We start from the raw sequence: 19,155 nt of genomic DNA on the forward strand, positions 1-19,155 counted from the left end.
CATAAAGACCTGTGTCCTGTGGGCTGGATGTGGGCGTCTCCTCAGAAGAAGCTGAATGACTCTCTTTAGTCTCTGACTCCGGCTTCATTTCTTCAGCAGCTTCTGGATGTGGAGAGGAAAGGTAATGCTAATGCTCACCTTTTCACTTAAAGCAGAGATTCCCCCAATTTTTTTTTTTATCTGCCAAACACTTTAGAAGTAAATATTTACTTGATGTTTTTATTTCACCAGTACATGTTTTCAGTCATTTAACATCACATTTGCACATTTATGATCTTTGGTGTTGGTTAATGGTCACATGTCATTCAAGTAAACATAAAAAAAGGTTAAATATTGTGTTTTATTTTTATATATAGGGCTGCACAACTTTAAAAGTTATTAGTTTTGTCATGTTGCAGATATAACATTCTAATAATTATTATTATTAGGTATAGTAGTATTATTATTTGACATCTTAAAAAGAAGTAATCTATATTACTGTTGTAAATTATAATTGTACTGTAAAATAAAGTGTTAATTATAGTCATTTTACGCTACATGTGTCACAGTTGCTAAGGTGTTGGAACGTTTCAAATTGACAATCTTTAATAACTCACAACCTGGGAAACACAGGGCAGGTGGGAACACACGTAACCCTTCAACGTTTAACACCAGACAAGGAAACACTGGGCAGACAACTCTTTAAGTACAGAACCAAACAAGGAGTAACAGACGAGACACAAGTGAATCAAATGAGCACACAGCAGAAACTGGGTCACGGGGAGCACATGGGGATCAAAACACAACACAGAACGTGGGTGTGACAACATGTTACAATACTAATTCTCTTGCTTTTAAACATTAAAAAATTGGATTTTTACTTCTTAAATCATCAAGCTTTTATTTTGGCGGAATACAAATAAAATGCTCTCCACATGAATATTGATAAAAATGATAAAACAGCGCAACAGACTTTATAATCACTACTTAATCACACTATATCATGATTTCAGTTTGATCCATTGTGCAGCCTAATTAATTTATTTGAATTATCCATTGGGTTCTTGACTTGTGCATCACTCATTGACATAAAGACCTGTGTCCTGTGGGCTGGATGTGGGCGTCTCTAGTGTTTCAGTCTCATCAGAAGAAGCTGAATGACTCTCTTTAGTCTCTGACTCCGGCTTCATTTCTTCAGCAGCTTCTGGATGTGGAGAGGAAGGGTAATGATATATGTAAATATACATATGACTTTTTAACTTCAAGTCAATGGATTAAAAGTACTTTTGTTGGCTTTATCATGATATCAGTTTTATTTCAAAATAATCCGGTTGATTTGCTTTTCATCAACTCTCGAACCCCCGTTTCGGAAACCCTAAAGGTCTAAAGGAACAGTTGACCTTAAATCAGATCTCTGTTATTATTAACTCACTGGTTCATTCTGTATATGTGCAACGACAGCTGATAGTGACGGGCAAATATCAGAGTATGTGTTTGGAGCAACATGAGCGTGAGAGAGTTTCTATGTTTGCATGTGTTTGTTCAGTTCTGAACCTGTTGAGCTCGGCTCTGTCTGGTTCCTCGCGTCGTTAAATGATGGAGATCTGGAAGCTTGTAGATTCTTGAGCTCTGCAAAACTCTCCTCTGTTTCTATAGATAGCAACACATTCATTGAATGTTATTCTTAAATATTATATACATTTACACACACACGTACATATGTATATATATACATATGTCTTATATTGTATTAGAAAGTCTTAAAAACATAGTCATGGCATCAATAAAATATTTATCCGCCTCTATTTTGTTATTGTTTTTCAAACATCCTTAATTCAAGACATGAGATCACCCAATTTTTTTTTTTTTTTTGAGAAACTGAATGGAATTAAGTGAGTTTATGCTTAAAATGAAAACAAAGATCCGTCTTTGAGGAATGAAAACTTGGTTTCCCTTTGAATTAGGTTGATCTTTCTGAGCCCAATGGCAGATATTTGTCCCTTTTTTAAACACAAACTTAGTTCATTTTGATACATTTCTCAAAAAAACAAGACGTGATGTCATTTTTGCATCTTTTAGACTTTTACTCTGGAAAACAAGATCTGTGTGATCAGACGCTACAGTAAAAGTTATTTCAAGCTGTTTCTTTTGTGTTGTATTGTCAAACTTTACAGTGCTGCTAATGCAACTCATTGTTTATTGCTTAGACAATTTCAGTTAGACAAGATTTTGCAGTATCGTGTTCCCCTTAAAATTGGTCTTATTAAGGTCACCACATGAAAACATCTGATTTAGATTTAGTTTCTCAGTACAATATGAATTTGATCTCAACAGATGGAGGAGCTTGTGATCATTTGGCGCACCTAACAGAGGAGAAGCGGCTCCATCGATGATCACGCTCTCAGAGCTGATGTCTCCAAAGATGAACTGTATCTTCTGGTGTGCGTGTTGAGTGTTGGAGGATCCGTGGACGGCGTTCTCCAGCATGTCTTTAGCGAAGCGCGCTCTCAGAGACTCCGGGGCCGTTTGTCTCGCCTCGCTGGGGTCCGTCGGGCCCATGGACGCCCTCCACTCCTCCACCGCGTTCTCCTTCGTCAGGACCATCATCGTACACGGGCCGCTGCAGAGACATGAACCACATTTCATCTTACCGATGTCCTGCGTGAAACCTTCCCGTTGAAGAGTCTGAGCCGAACTCACCGACACATGTAATCCACCAGCTGACTGAAGAAGGGTTTGTCTCGGTGCTCTTTATAAAACTCTTCCGCCATCTCTCTGGACAGAACCGTGTCCTTCAGACGGGAGATGGTGAATGCTCTGGCCCGAATCTCCTCCAGGATTTCCTCTGATATGAACAGAAGCAGACAAAATAAACAGCGAGGTCCTCATTTAATTCATATCTTACTTTTTCATTTCATAAACACCACCATTTGTGAGTTTTTTTCTTTTTTTCATCAAGGATGCATTAAAATAAAGACATTTGAAATGTTGCAAAATAGTTCTATTTAGAACTTTCTATTCATTAAAGAATCCTGAAATGCAGCAGTGTTTCCAAAAAAAATAAGCAGTTGATTCAATCAACATTGATAATAATCAGAAATGTTTCTTGAGCGGCAAATCAATATATCAGAATGATTTCTGAAGATCATGTGTGACTGAAGACTGGAGGAATGATGCTGGAAATTCAGCTGTGCATCACAGAAATAAATTACATTTTACAATGTATTCACATACAAAAAAAAAAAAAAAAGTTATTTTGAATTGGAATAATCCGTATATATAGATCAGATAAATAAAGTGTGGAGCGTGCGCTAATATCCCTCTCCACTCTTTGGACGGCTGATGTCGTACCCTTGTGTTCAGTGTCAGGTTTAATGACGGCGAGCGTGTCCTCCGGTGGGAAGAAGAAGCCGATCTCTCTCTCCGCCTCCTCTGAGCTTCCGCTGCCGTGAAGCTGATTAATACTGGAGCGGCCAGAGGAAAACTGGGCTCGCAGACTAGATCAGAACCACATATGATGAATAAACATGAAATACAACAACACATTGAGTTGAGCAAACATCATTAACCTGTGGGGTTGCTCAGTCTTCGCCTGGATGGGGTCTTTGGGTCCCAGGATGTTCCTCCAGTGTTCCACGGCTCGCTCCTTCACTAGCGCTAATGCTAACACAGGCCCGCTGTGAACGACAGCAGAGACTCGTGTGAGGCTTCTGGCTTCTTTATGTCATTTACACAGCATTTATATGCAATTAGAAGCTATGCATCCAATGCTTAAAATGAAGACATAAGTCACTTGTTTATTAACATTCTTTAAAATATCCTCTTTTTTTGTAAGAACGTATGGGTGAGTAAATGATGACAGAATTTTTTGTTTTTGGGGTGAACTATCCCTTTAAATTAATTTAATACGAAAACTGAATACATTTGAAAAGCTTCAATTTTAGATTTAGAGTTATTAAGGCCAGATTTAGAGTTAAAACAGCACACAACGACATTTTTGAACAGTTTTCATTTTTTGGATGTCAAAACATAATCATAACATAACATAAAAAAAAAAAAAAAAAAAATATATATATATATATATATATATATATATATATGTATATATATAATTTTATAATTTTTTTTATGTTTTTTTTTAACTTTAAATAAATGTAGTATTTCAGCATACTTTCTCACTTTTCTTGTAACTAAAACTGAAGCTAATACATAAAAATGAATAAACACTATAAAGACATTTAATCAAATCAACAAAATTATTACAATTTTAAGATTACATTGAAAACAAAATCTACAAATATAATATAATTCAAAACATTAACAAAAACTACAATCCTATATCAGTGATAGTGAAATAGCACTGTGTCAAAATGATAATTAATAGACATACAGTATGGAAGTCAATGGGTACCAGCAGCTGTTAGGTTACCCACCATTTCTAGTAGCCATTCAGCAGAATACAGACATTCAGAGAGGTTTGGAACGACATGATGGAGAGTAAAGGATGACAAAATGTTCATTTTTTGGGTGAACACTGATAATGCTAATTCTGTACTCTGATTGGATGAGTCTGAAGGGTTCTGATTGGTTATAAAACCACTAAAAAATTACATAAGCTACAGTGCATGGTAATTCAAATGATTATTAATAATGCATCCTTGTACTGTATATGTTAATCCTATCACTGATGATGCTGTTTTAAGTCATATAACCGCTTGTCTCGGCAAAGCCTCTTGTGGTTTACTGCTCTTCCGCAGCATCAGATGTGTGATGTCTGCGATCGCTCACCTGGTCATGCTCTCCAGCAGACTGGGGAAATATTCCTGCTCCAGGTGATGGCTGTAGAACTGTCTGACCTGATCCTCAGACAGCATCATCTCTCTCTGCATGGCCACTGTGAACCCTGCGTCATGGATCCGGCTCAGAATCTCCTCTACAAACACATCTACACTTTACTTCCTGACCGTAAGCGCTCCAGTCCATTTACTCTGCACCAGCGGTCACAAGCTTGGACACTTCTGCTCAGACTCTATTATGACAGTTTCACACATTGTGAAATTACAGTAAAGTCATTGTTAACTAAAACTTGTATCAGTTATATGTAAAAAGCTGAAATAAAATGTTGAAATGCAATAAAATATAAATTCTACAATTATTTATATGCTATGAATTATAATAGCATATAAATAATATACAAAATAATACTGAAATAAATGTTAAGCTAAATAGAAATATTTAGAAAATCTTTTAAAAAATAGCACTTAATAAAATTGTTAAAACTAAAATGAAAATAAAAATATAAAAACTCATATAAAATATAATATTTAACATATTATTAAAATATTAATAATTATTGTATTAATACAAATTAAAGTAGAATATAAATAATGCTAGAATTATACAGAAATGGAAATAAAGCCAAATGAAAATTAAAAAACGACTAAAAATGGCAAAAGCCCATAATAATAATAATAATAATAATAATAATAAAAATAAAAATAATGAAAAACTACAACAACAAAAAAAAAACAAACAAACAAAAAACAAAGCTTAAAACATTGCTGAATTGGAAAAAAGGCAAATAGGATTATTTACAAAAATAAATAAATGAATAAAATGGCAAAACGCATTCCAAAATTATTAAATCCTAAACTAAAATCAAAATGAAAACTGAAAATAAAAAATAAAAAGTGAAAAACAGTACATTATTATAAAGTATCATATTTAAACAAATTTTTTTTTTTAAATGAAATAATTCAAATTATGATTGTATAATATACTAATACTATTATAATCACACTGAGATGTTATTAATGTAGGTTAACTCAAAGTGTTACATTGTGCTCTTTCTGTCAGACGAGTCATGTGAGTCCAAACTTGTAACCGGTTCTTCAGTTTAAGCTCTCGTTGATTATCGGTCTGTACCCACAAGGCCACAGTTCTCCCTAGTGTAAACGTAATGTTGGCACATGCCTCTGTTTTCCCTGGCAGCGTCTGGACGGATGAGCGCCAGCGTCCTCTCCACACGCCCCTGTTCCGGCCCGGCCATCGCCATCCTGAAGCTGGGGAAGAAGAACGCCAGCTCCCTGCTAGCCTGCTCGCGGTCGCCGCTGCCGTGTAGAGCGTTCAGAAGAGTCTCGGTGCCATACTGAGCCCGCAAGCTGAAGAACAGAGAGGAGAGCAGGGAAGAAGGGATGGAAGCAGAGAAAGAGAAGAGCAGATGGTCTCGCTGCTGGTGTTGTGTTATAACTGTTAGAGCTCAAATCTGAGATCGACAACGCAACGCTCTCATATCACGTTTAGATTATATTTAATCACACAATTACATTACACACACATCAGGGAAGCACTGAGCCTCTGTGTTAGGCCTATGATGTCATTATGTATGACTGACACAACAATATCAGCGAGTTTCAATAATCATTTTAAATAAAAATGTACCTACAAAGATATAACATACATGATATATACATGATAAAAAATATATTATTATTTATATATTACTATAGTATGCATTGTTTATTTCACATTTACATTTACAGTTATTTTTTAATTTTTCATTTAAGTTTTTCATTTTCAATTACGGTATATATATATCGTATAAAAACTAAAACGTATTTTATATAATATTATAGCACACACTATTTATTCATATTTAAAATGAGCTTGTATTTCTATATTTTCAGTTTTACTATAATTTTAGTTTTAGAAACTTTGTTACATGCTTTTGTCAGTTTTATAGTTTTATTAGATTTGGGGGTTTTAACATTTCTATTTAGTTTTAGTTTATTTTTATTTCAGGTTTAGTTTTAGTAATTTTAAGTATGTCTTAATTACTTACATATATTTATTTAACTTATTTTCAGATATTTTTAATGTTGAACTTTTTTTATTAAAATCATTTTACTACTTTTTTTTTAATATACATATTTTTTAATAGCTTTAGTTTTAGTTAACAATACCATCACTGTTTTAATTAACTATTTTAGTGCTGTACCATTTTTTTTGTATATATAGATAGATATATATACATAGATAGACAGATAGATAGTACCTTGATAAAATCTCATTATTAAATTGATTTTAGATTAGATTTTTTGAATGAGATCTTTCTTTGCATTCCCATAATGCAGATGTCAGAGGGACTGCTTGTGTTCATGTGTCTTTCCTACATAAAGTGTCTGTATTTCTTTTCCTGGGAGTGATGTACCTCTCCGGCTGCGTCCTCCTGGCCTCTTCCACATCCGGAGGACCGATGAATTCCCGCCAGGCTGGGATGACGTCCTCAGTGCCCTCCGTCTTAGAAATGACCAGGACATGCGACGGGCCGCTTGACATAAATTGGATGAGCTCCTGAAAGTAAGGCTGAAGAACACACACACGCTTCACATGACAACCTGGCCCTCCGCCACTACACACCATCAGCAGAAATATTCAGAAACACATGCTATTTTTAGACCTTTTTTTATTTTACCTCCGCGGCTTTGTGCTTATAGAAGTCTTGAGCTTCTGCTTCACTCAGCGTTCTCTCCTCGTGGGCCAAAATCACAAAACCCACATCCTGAATCTAGAAACAAAACATGCATTCAGGAATAAACAGAGTTCGGCTGTTTATCCGTGTGCAAAGGCTACCATATGAATATATGCATTTTAAAAGGAGGCAAAAATGTAAGCTCACCTTCATATTGCTGTGTAAATATTAACAGCATAAACATTTCAAATGACTGACTGTGAAACTGAATCATCTTCTGGTTGATATATCACTGAGCTCTTACCTTCATGATAATCTCATCTGCTTTGCCTTGTGCCACCACATCAGGCTTTATTATGGCCACTGTGTAAGACTCGCCAGCAGGAACTGAACACACCAAGCAGAGCAGCTCAATTCAGTCAACTGGGAAATAACAGTTACGCATCACATTTAATGAAAGATTAGCATTACCATTCACATCTTCATCATGTGCGTGATCCTTAAAGTCCTCATTCACCTCCTCTTCCTCAGTTAAACCTTCGTCTGTCACCTGGAGGGACAGGAGAAATTCTGATCTCTACAATTTTACTTGTACAAAAAGTGCCTGACAATAAGTCATAATTATTTCTGGTGTATAATATATGTATGTGTGTATATATATATTTCTGGTGTATAATACATATATATATATATATATATATATATATATATATATTAGTGCTGTCAAAATTAGCGCGTTAACGCATTCGATTAATTTGAAATATTTAACGCGTTAAAAAAAAATAACGCAATTAACGCGGTTGCAGTTTTTTTTATTTCCAGTTGTGGCCTATGTGTGTTCAACGTGCAAAGAAATATGGATAAGACCAAGGAAGGACTTTTAGACGGAAAGTTTCAGTATAAAACTCTGCCGGATTACTCTTCAGTCTGCCACAAGAAACATTACTCTTCATTTAGTCTGCCACAAGAAACAGCAACATTAAAATCATGAACTCAAATGTCATTGTTTAAAAAAAAAAAAAAAACAATGACTGTAACAGTGCGTAAATCAGACCTTTCTGTAACGCTAACGTTAATAAGCTTAGACGAAAATAACGAAATAATTGTGTAGCGGAGTATTTTTTGTACACAGTGCCGCGAATTGTCAATCACTCCTGTGCGCGTGCATCACTGTCCTCCTCAGCTGCAGCAACTTGCGCTCTCTCTCTTCATCAAGCTTTAAAACAAAAAGGGGACAAAAAGATCATATTGTCTTTGTGCATAGGCTATAGATTAATTAGATAAATTAATATCTAAATTTGTGCCTTGCCGTCTACGGTATTTTTTTAGAACTTAGAAAAAATATGCTGCAGCCAATGAACAGCCAGCGGGGGCTGCAGGACGACTCAACCTCCGCAGACAGTTTTTAATGTTTATCAGACAATAAATACTCAAGATTTTGCTTTAGTATAACTCACAACGAGTTTCACACACCTTCTCCGGCCATGTTGAGTTGTTGACACTTAATAGTGGGAAAAGCGACACATGCGCTATTCACTTGTATAACTTAAGCGTGAATGGGTAATGTAGTTTCTGCTCTGGGTGGGATGAATTAGGAAGCTTGCATTGTGAAGGGCGCTCTGAAAATCGGCAGTGCAGGTAAAAGATTAAAACCTCTATTAAAACAGATGTCCAAATGAGCGTACCGGTACGCTACAAGCACGTTCTGGGCGCACGGAGAGGTGGCGGTACGCTCAAGAGCTATATTTGGAAGTGGCGGTACTGAGTACCTGTGCGTACCTGCCCACTTAAAGCACTGGCAATGACTATACTTTGGAATTTTTTTGCAGTCCACTTAGAATTCAACATGGAAATCATTTTTGTTTTTTATTGGCATTGATTGTTTTGAAATTCAAATGGTACTTACATGCCTGTGTTTTTATTTCTGTAATAAATATGGCTTTCAAGCCAACAGGTAATTTGGAGAATATTGATGGTTTATTGCAGGTATGTTGTTTACATGAGAAAATCTGTGTTACAAGTTAAACAAAAATTCCAATAAACAATCATATTTTGAATTTAAATAGTTTCTTTGTCTTGAGTTTACATTAATTATTTACATTTTACATTTACATATCCAAAAAGTTTCAGTCTTTTAATTGCGATTAATCGCGATTAATCGCGATTAATTTTAAAAAATTGTGCGATTAATTAGTTAATTTTTTTTAATCGATTGACAGCACTAATATATATATATATATATATTTTTTTTTTTTTTTAACTAATGCATTCATATTATATAACTACTGCTTGCTAAATAATGCATTCAGATTTTATAATCACATTATATATATAAAATTAGATTATATATTATGAATGCATATATGTATATGAATGTATTATTCAGCAAGCAGTAGTTTCGCTGTAGTCCTCATATTGGACAACTTTTCCATCTTTTCCTCTCCAGACTCAGGCGTCATCTGTCATCCACACAGTAATGATGAGGACAGGAGTGTGGAGTAACTCACCACCCTGCGTGCGGCGCCGTGTTCTAGGACGTTCTTCTCTTTGCTCAGCTCTTCCTGTATCACCCTCTGCAGGAGAGGAGCGTTTGGCCCCCGCAGAACAGACACCAGCTCCCCACCCTACAGCAGGACAACAACACCAGACAGATGACACCATATCTGAGAGCATCTCACAGGAACATGTCACTCTGCACAACATCACATTTTTCTAAATTAAGCCTATATTATGCTTTATATATATATATATATATATATATATATATATATATATATATATATATATATATATATATATATTTCTTCCTACTATTCAAAATCTACTCAAAATTTTTCTTCAAATTGGAAGTTTATATCTAACAACTTTGTAAAAAAATTATTTCCTCAGCTAAAATACGCTTTCATATTTTTTGGATAATTAATTAATTCATGCATTAATGCATTCATTCATTCATTCATGCATTCATTCATTTACTCATTTATTCATGCATTCATTTATTCATTCGTGTATTCATTCATTCATTCATTCTTTCATGCACTCATTAATTAATTAATTCATGCATCCATTCGTTTACTCATGCATTCATTCATTCACTCATTCATTCATGCACCCATTAATTAATTGATTAATTCATTCATTCATGCATTCACTCATGCATTCATGCATTCATTCATTTACACATGCATTCATTCATTCATTCACTCATTCATTTATTCATTCAAGCATTCATTCATGTTTTGTTTTTGCATTTGCATTGTTTTTTAATTATTTCCATGACAATTAACTACAATTTTCCCCCAAATGCCAAATATTACGATGAATCTGGATGTTTTCCTTTTAAATTAGTTTTCAAATAAGTAGATTATTTTAACTCTAATTAGATTATAATTCCTCTAAAACAGTATTTTACTTATAGCAGTATAAATTAGCAGCAGTGCAACTGAATCCTACATGAGTAATACATAATACATAATAAATCACAGTGATGAGTTTTGGGTACCGTTTGCTTACTTGTACATAACTGTGTATTATGCTGAATAATGCATACAATCTGAATGGACCTAAAATAGGGTTCTTTGTCTATGCAAAATATCTTTTCTTCTTTTGTTCATTTATTTTGGAGTGAAATTTCACAAATGTCCAGAAACAGTTTTTGAAAAAACCACTCATGTAACTATTTGCTCTTTTTAAATTAATACTAATTTTAAGAACAGTAAGAATTTGCAAGGATTGGGAGATGTACAATTTCAGACCCACCGCATAAAACAGAAAGGTGGGCTCACACTTCCCTCTGTACTTCTCCAGAGCTTCAATCCCATCAGCCTCAGCCTGCAAGGAGGATAAGACGGCGTGACAGAAACGGCGACATTTAGAAATGATTGTTTGTGGACAATCTGATCTCCAGAGTGGCTTATCTTACTGTGGCAAAATGCAGCAGCTCGTCTCCCAGCTCATTCTTGATTTTTCTGAACAGACTGATGACGGCGCGGCAGGGTCCACACCACTGCTGGTACACATCCACCACTGACACACACACACACACACACACACACACAACAATCACTACAGGGAAACTCAGACCAGCAGAGAGTCATGAAGTATTTGAACATCTATGCTGCACTAAACAGTTCTTCTCAGTCGCTTTAGTGCATTTCTCAAAGTTAGACTTAAGTTTATTTTCCTCTTTGTGCCCATATTTCTTTTTGACATGACATTGTGAAGGTATTTTAATTTTTTTTAGGTCAGACCAGTAGTTACAGTTTTTTTATCAAAACTACTTGTAATAATTCACTCACCTATTAACCCTTTCGTTGCCAGAATGTCACTCCATTGATCGTCAGTATTGATATTTACCTGCAAGACAAAGTTTCCAAGGTTTTCCGCGATTTTACAGTTGACACACAAATAAACAAACTGTAAAACTACAGTCTGACCCACTTCTCCATCATTTCCATCGTTTACAGTTTAACGCTGATTTCAGTCTACATACTACATACCTGTAAACTGATCTCCTTCTTTTTACCAGCCATGGAAATGCCTTTTTAGGAATAAAAAATAACGAGGCGCTTGGCTAATTGTTACTCCGGTTGACGTTAATGCTGTTATTAATCGTTATTTATATTTCCAAAAAGTCTCTTCGACGGATAGTTTCAGCGCATGCGCAGCACGGACTGTTTTGCGTCCTCGTCGCTCAGCAACCGTTTCTCAAGCGTTTCACTGCCGCCATCCGCTGGACGCTGCGGGTATTGCAGGCGGTGTTTATTATCTCAAGTCACAACACGTTTGTGTGACTATAAATATGTTTTTGATGGCAGCAGATGGTAAATCCATGGTACTGAATGTTTATCCAGGGAACGCATTCAGCTTCAGCAGCATAAAGCTCAGCAGATTCCAGATATACAGAATTAAACAACATGTGTGTCTTATATTAAATAATTTGTCTTTTGTTTCCCATCTTAAATATTTAGGCCTATATATGGAACAATTATGTATTTAATCTATTATAAAATGTTTTATCATGTAATGCATATTTGTCAGTAATGAAACATGAAAAGTCTATTATAAACTCTATTTGATTGGATCATATTTGCAAAAATGTATTCAAATTGCTTTGAATCAACATGCATCTGTTCAAAAGTATTAAGATGGTAAGAATATGACTGGCTCTGAAACAAAAGAAAAATTCATTCAAAATAATACAATTTAATTTAATTTCAGTCAAATCTATTTTGCTCTATTTTGCTTCCATAACATGTCTTCTTTCAGAATACAGTTGGAAGAAAACATCCCAAAATAAACTTTTAAGTGTTTCTTTTTATTGCATTTTCGATTTTTGAGTCTGTAGATTTCAATCACAACACATTATTTTAAACGCTGTTTCTTAAAATGATTTTAGCATCACTTTCAACAAACTTTACAATTTTATTCATATCAATATTCTGAAGGCTTTGATCTACCTGGTAGCCTATATAAAAACATTTTATTCCTATAAAAACAGCAAAAAAAAAAAAAGGAAAAAAGAAAAAAAAAGGAAAGTATTTTCTGATTTATGAAGTGATAACATATAACATGATATATCATAAGATATAATATTATAATATTTAATAAGTCAGCAAAATCAATCAATAATTCTGAACCTGGCTTTAAGCAATTTTTAGATGTTTGTTCTGGGATTTTATGTACATTTATTCATGTTTAATTAGAAAATGCATTTTTCACATAGGCCTATGGAAACATAATATTTCAGAAAACATGTAATGCTAAATAACTGTCTTACTATTTAACCGAGGAAATATGGTGGTAGCCAATATAAGTTAACACTGATGTCTTGAACTCACATTTCACTGCTGTTTACATATGCTATATATAATTTTGTAATTGACGAATAAAAATCTTGAATCTTGATCTTGAATCTTGCCTTAAAGTGGGGGAAAAATTAAATGAAAGGAATTCAACAAAGCCTCTTATTTCTCTTTCAAAATCATAATAGGGCGCATAAATGTATTAAGGATGATGACTTTTGATGCCTATTTGACCACGAATTGAGAAAAAAAAAAAGATACACAACACGTCCACATTGATTCTCATGCTATTGTGGTTCCGTTCAGACAGCAGTGCGCGCTCCCGCTGCTCCGTGACGTCAGTGAGGTTTGGCGACTATAAAAGCGCGCGCCTCGGGAGCGCGTGGGCGGATTTGTTGAGCGAGTTGTAGAGTGTTTGTGTAGCTGCTTGTATGAGAAAACGTTACAATGGTGCAACTTTCTAAAACCGGAGCAAGAGACACGCTGAAAGCTGGTCATCCTCCTGCAGGTCTGGACTTCAGTTATATCCCACACTCTGAAAGACTTAAATTAAAAAAAAATATATATATATTGTTTTGTTTTCGGTGTTTAAATCGTTTGAGATTTAATTGTAGCCATTCAGCTTTAGTTATTGTGATGTATTTTAGATGTTGCATATTGCATTGCACACCGTTTACCTCGTTTCTGTGCGAGTGCATGCTAGTGTGTTTGCAGTGAGAGAAAACCAAGCATCCAGCCCTTGTTTTCTTACTTAGGTGTCACAGGATGTGAGTTCAGAAGACTTTACTTTCAATTTCTGCTTTACAGATTAGTGCAACCTTCCTTAGTGTGTCATTACCGCAACAAACTCGTTTCAAACTATTCTAGCTGTTTATGAGTTTACCTGAGAAGAGCTTGTACAAGTACGCTTGCTTGTAGTTGTTTGCAATCTTGATTAAAAAAATATTGTTTAAAGTCTGGTTATTTTAGTATCACTGATGTATGCAATTATAGTTTACGTTTGAATTCATTTTTTTATTGCACTTTAAATGATTAACTTTGTGTGATGTACTTATATAATGTAATGAATTAACTTTTAATTTTTTTTTTTTTTTTTTTTTTTTTACATTTTATGCTCAAATATGAGCATAAAATTAGATGTTTTTTTTTTTTTTAAAGCTATGTGTAGTTTTTTTTTTTTTTTTTTTTTTTTTTTTTTTTATCCATTGGTGACTCCTCTGGATCTTGTGCATCAACACTTATGTTGAATATAAAAACTCTCATTTACTCAACCTCAACTTGTTCCAAAAAAAGGAGATTTTGAACAATGTGGTCAACCAAGCAGTTGTTGGCAGCCACTTTTTATTTTTTAACAATACGATGGAAGTCAGCGGTGACCAGAAACCATTCTTCAAATATATCATCTTTAGTATTCAAACAAAGAATCTCCTACAGGTTTGTAACAACTCAAGGGTGTATAATGACCGTATATTAACTTTGGGGCGATCTATCCCAATGGTAAATAGTCTCATTCAAGTATGACATTCATATGGTTTTAAAAAGTCAAAGGAGAGATCACCTGTGCTAGTGTAAATGTTGCATCACAAACAACTTCTGTTCTGAGGAAGCGTGCAGTGTAGTCACCTGACCACTTCACACAATGTTCTGAACGGTTTAAACCAGAGAAACTGAACTCTCCCTTTATTATCCTGCGCTGGAGCACACTGACTTTATTAGACCAAAGTGAGCCGACGGAGCGTTTTATTGAGCACATATTTGCACACTCCTCGCCCTCAGGCCTAGACAGAGCTGCCAAATATTCAGAACAACAGGTCAGTGGACTGAGATGATGTAGTGACATCTACAGGGACTGGGTTTGAGATTGGACTCGTATAAGAGAAACATTGGCCCTTTGCTGCTCCTAAATTCCTATAGAAATGAACTGGTTAATGAGCGGAGTATAATCTGTGCAAAGTTGTGGAAAAAGTTATGTTGTCTAGAATGAAGTGTGAAACCGCAAATCATTATCTGCTTTTATTTTTAGTCAAGTGACCGCTGATCACATTAAAGTGAACAAAACTTTTTCAGTTATCACAAGTACATTTTATGGAGTTATTTAAAACTGCTTAGTTTTTATGCATGCGTGTTTTTTTTGTTTTTTGTTTTTTTTAAATGTAACAAATTTTAAAATATTTTAGAAAGTTGTTTTTGTTGTCTGTATCTGGCATGTACTGTGACTTTAACCTGTGAAGCTGATCAAGAATGAACAAACATTTGTGTAACCTTTTCCAAATGATTTATACAGAACTGATATGTGAAGTTGTGCTTTTTCTTTAGTGAAAGCTGGAGGAAAAAGAGTGGTGAAGAAGAGTGCGGAGGATAACACCAATGTGGAGAAAGAGGGCAAGAAAGTGGATAAATCCAGGTACAGTGTTTTCTGAGCCAGCTGGATTCTTCATTACTCAGATCCTACAGATGAGTTTTCATTCATTTCACATGGTTTTAAAAGTCTCTTTCTCTTGCAGTTTGTCAATATTTAATGAAGGTTTTTCTTAGAAATTCTGCTGCCTTGAAGGAATGCAGTGGTTTACTCGAACTGCTGACTGTGACATTCATATCACCAGTGCTTTTTCTTTTCAAGTTGCATTCTGGTCTGCAGCAAGTGATTTACATGCAACATTTAGTTTTTATATTTCTTTAAGTGATTTGAGTTTTACTGCATATATCTTAAAAGTAACAAAGCAGAAAAGTGTTGCTAAAAATGCTTCATTACTTTGCATGAAATCAGTAAACCATGCAGTTGCATGCTTGAAGTGACATTCGTATCGTCAGGACTTTTTTGTTTTAATGTTGCTTTTGGTGTCCGCACCCAAATATCAGAAGTGATTTAAATGCAAAGTTGATTAATAATTTTTTTTAAATCAATGGTGGTTTTAGTCTTGCGGCAGAAATCTAGTGATGAGGAAGAAACCGGTCGCTAAAAGTGCTTCGATGCTTTGCATGAAATCAGTGAATCATGCAGGTGCATGCTGACCGTGATTCTCATTGTTTTTTTGTTTGTTTGTTTTTTACATTGTAGTTCGCACCAAAATATCAAAAGTGATAAAATGCAAAGTTAATGATTTTTTTTTTTGTTTTTCTCCATGCATTTTTATTTATTTGTATATTTATTAGTAGTGGTGCATGTGTGATTTGCATGAAATAAATGAACCATGCAGTTTTTTTCTGACAGTGACGTTATCATCGGTGGCTCTTATTTTATATTTTTTAATGTTTCGTTCTAGTCCACCACAAAACATCAAGTGAGTAAATGCAAAGTTGCTGTGTTTATTAGTGGGTTTGACTGCAGATATCTAATAAGTAGTCTGTCTGAAACCTGTTCTTCAGCACTTTGCATGAAGGCAGTGAATCATGCAGTTTAATTCAGCATGTGATGAATGCAGTGTTTCATACTAATCTTTATTGTCCAGGTCCCTGCCGACCCCTTCCAGAACGCAGCACCTGAGTCTTCTCCTCTCTGGTCCACTTGAGAAGGTTTGTTGTCCTTCTTGAAAGAGAATGCAATCCCATTGAGCATTGCTGTTTGGTCTGTGGTTTAGAAGCCAGGTAGTGCACATAAGTGCAGCTTCTGTATTTGAAACCACTTCGAGCGCTCCTGTGTTAAGTGTTGGTCTTCTCTCCTCTGCAAGTTTTAACTTAGTCGCACTAGGATGTGCATGTTAGTGTCTAAACGGCGGATATCTACTAGTTTAGTGGGATATCTAAAAGTGGCGGCTGAAAAGTGTTAGAAGCATTTAAGTACCTTTTTGTTTTTGTCTCTTTGTGACTTTTTCTTTTTTACCATTTTAACTATGCATTTCTTTTAAAATCTATTTTTGATATATTTAACTTAATTGTTGTAGTTTAATTTCAGATTAACTTAATGTAACTTAATTTTTTTTTTACAAGCATTGTCTTTATTTTATATATGTATATGTGTGTGTATATATGTATATGTATATATATATATATGCATGATTTTTTTTTTTTTTTTTTATTGCTCGTTTATCCATTTTAATTTATTTTCTGTATTTTAAATCTTGGGTTTTACCATTAAACTTACTAATTTGAGTCCAGAGACTCCTTCCTCTTAGAAATGAGGTGTTGTATTTGAGCTTGCGGTTTCTCTCCTGCAGCTGGGTCATGATTTCCCCGAGACTCCAGTTTCTGTGCGACACAGCCGAGTCCGACCGAGCGTGGAGAAACCTCACGTCCCACGCATCTCCATCTGCATTCAACAGCCACGCAGGTTTTGAGCCAAAATAGCTTTTGCTGCTGAGCTTCTGACAACATGAGGTGCAGAAGACAACCAGGATGTGGCTTTTGTAGGTGACTCGTGGAGGTGATTTGCTAGTAGACTTGTTATGAAGTTATTGTAATGTGATCGTTTAGGTTGGTTGTTGTAGCTTTGCAGCTTTTGAAGGTTTTTCTTCCTGCGTGGAATGTGTTCTTGTGCTGTGGAACATTAATTTACTCTGTGAATTCATTCATTAACTTCTTTTTGATAATTAATGAAACCTATTTTTCCTACTCTCAAAATGAGCCTTTCATACTAGTAAAATTCACTTTTCCAGCAAATGAAATTTCGTGAATGTTAGGTGGCGGTAGAATCCAGTCAGCAGACTTAGCTTTTGCATTTTTGTGTAAAACCCTTCCTAAACCATGCATGCACAAGTACAGTAACAAAGAAATGGCATGCAATTTAATGAAAACCCAATTAAAACAAGTGCTACAATGACTATTGAACTTTTTAAATTCAGTGACTTAAAATGAGCATGCTTGTGTTCATGTAGGAACTTAAAGTGTTTGTAGTTTATAAAGCCATTTTTTCTATTTGACCAGAGCTCAGACACTTAAAATGGATTATCTTATTTACACAGTGACAAGAAAAAAATGAACTGGATATTCACAAAGTGTTAGATTCTTTCAATGAGGAATTAACTGTAAACTTACATAAGGATGTTAAAGGAATAGTTCACCCAAAAATAAAAGGAAAATCTTGAAAATGTACTCCCACTCGGGCCATCGAAGATGTAGAGGAGTGTGTTTCCTCACTGGAACAGATTTGGAGAAATGTAGCATTGCATCAGTGTCTCATCAATGGATGCCCTACAGTGAATGGGTGCCGTCAGAATAAGAGCTGATAAAAACATCACAATAATCCACAGCACTCCAGTCCATCAGTGAACATCTGGAGAAGACAAAAGATGATTGATTTCAGCTAAAATATGAGTCTAATATAGCTTCCTCCAGTGAAAAAGAGGTGCGCACAGATCAAGCACCGTTTACAAGCCAAAATGCCAATTATGAGTGTGTTTGAGTCTCACATGCAAGAAGGATAAAGACAAGAAGAGAGGATCTTAAACCATATCCATTCAAGTTTGGACATGCTTGACTGAATTTATGTTGCTCACAATCATAAAAAGCTTTTGATCTGAAAGATTCTGATTAATTGGATGATTAAAATTAGTTTGTTGAGAAATATAAATGTTGCCTATGTTTGAATGCATTTAAATGCTTTAAAACGTCTGTTAATGCGAACGTTCCATTTTAGAATTTTGCAGACATTATGGAAACATTAGTTTTGAATGTTCTCTGAAGTTGTAACATTGAAAAAATATTAGACAAAAAAAGTTCCATGAACAATGTATAGATAATGTTTTGTGGTAATGGTTTGAGAACATCATTAAAGACCAGATAACAAGTAACTGATAACCAACGTTCTATCAAAGTTACACTGAAAGTAGATCTTTATTCATAGTGTTGGGAGAACATTGCCAGAACGTTTCTAGGAGGTTCCCTGATCGCCAACAAAGATCTCAGAGCTAAAAGACTTGGACTAAAAGCCACAAACTCTCATTTCGATTTCACAGGCCCTTAAAT

General features: G+C 34.9%; 2 protein-coding genes across 14 annotated transcripts in view; one reads left to right on the forward strand and one right to left on the reverse strand.

The window, feature by feature from the left end:
- The window catches only part of nme9 (NME/NM23 family member 9), a 22,578-nt gene extending 10,477 nt beyond the window's left edge, over positions 1-12,101 (reverse strand). For 8 of the 13 annotated variants that reach the window (XM_052607088.1, XM_052607093.1, XM_052607094.1 and 5 more), the window contains exons 1-18: positions 11,950-12,101; positions 11,749-11,806; positions 11,373-11,476; positions 11,210-11,281; positions 9,958-10,074; positions 7,922-8,000; positions 7,755-7,837; positions 7,454-7,546; positions 7,190-7,344; positions 5,953-6,140; positions 4,768-4,912; positions 3,549-3,656; positions 3,331-3,476; positions 2,680-2,824; positions 2,343-2,599; positions 1,534-1,629; positions 1,076-1,183; positions 10-102 (exon numbers count right to left, since the gene is read on the reverse strand). In XM_052607088.1, the coding sequence (XP_052463048.1) occupies positions 10-102; positions 1,076-1,183; positions 1,534-1,629; positions 2,343-2,599; positions 2,680-2,824; positions 3,331-3,476; positions 3,549-3,656; positions 4,768-4,912; positions 5,953-6,140; positions 7,190-7,344; positions 7,454-7,546; positions 7,755-7,837; positions 7,922-8,000; positions 9,958-10,074; positions 11,210-11,281; positions 11,373-11,476; positions 11,749-11,806; positions 11,950-11,982 (2,080 nt within the window). In that variant the 5' untranslated portion in view covers positions 11,983-12,101. The remainder of the gene's footprint in view (positions 1-9; positions 103-1,075; positions 1,184-1,533; positions 1,630-2,342; positions 2,600-2,679; positions 2,825-3,330; positions 3,477-3,548; positions 3,657-4,767; positions 4,913-5,952; positions 6,141-7,189; positions 7,345-7,453; positions 7,547-7,754; positions 7,838-7,921; positions 8,001-9,957; positions 10,075-11,209; positions 11,282-11,372; positions 11,477-11,748; positions 11,807-11,949) is intronic. The other 5 variants (XM_052607100.1, XM_052607098.1, XM_052607099.1 and 2 more) reach the window with 3 other exon arrangements.
- Positions 12,102-13,612: 1,511 nt separating this feature from the next.
- Positions 13,613-18,483, forward strand: LOC128020270 (death-associated protein-like 1). The gene is made up of 4 exons (XM_052607105.1): positions 13,613-13,762; positions 15,571-15,658; positions 16,704-16,767; positions 17,409-18,483. The coding sequence occupies exons 1-4, from the start codon at positions 13,702-13,704 to the stop codon at positions 17,526-17,528; spliced, it is 333 nt and encodes a 110-aa protein (XP_052463065.1). The 5' UTR covers positions 13,613-13,701; the 3' UTR covers positions 17,529-18,483.
- Positions 18,484-19,155: the final 672 nt, after the last annotated feature.

Source organism: Carassius gibelio, chromosome A9 (genome assembly GCF_023724105.1).
Source record: "Carassius gibelio isolate Cgi1373 ecotype wild population from Czech Republic chromosome A9, carGib1.2-hapl.c, whole genome shotgun sequence".
NCBI lineage: Eukaryota > Metazoa > Chordata > Actinopteri > Cypriniformes > Cyprinidae > Carassius > Carassius gibelio.

What these genes read in the sequence shown, in the direction of transcription:
- LOC128020270 (XM_052607105.1), top strand. Translation starts at nt 13,702, where the DNA reads ATGGTGCAACTTTCTAAAACCGGAGCAAGAGACACGCTGAAAGCTGGT. An exon ending in AGCTGGTCATCCTCCTGCAG is followed by an intron (nt 13,763 to 15,570) that starts GTCTGGACTTCA and finishes CTTTTTCTTTAG; the next exon opens with TGAAAGCTGGAGGAAAAAGA. An exon ending in AAGAAAGTGGATAAATCCAG is followed by an intron (nt 15,659 to 16,703) that starts GTACAGTGTTTT and finishes TTTATTGTCCAG; the next exon opens with GTCCCTGCCGACCCCTTCCA.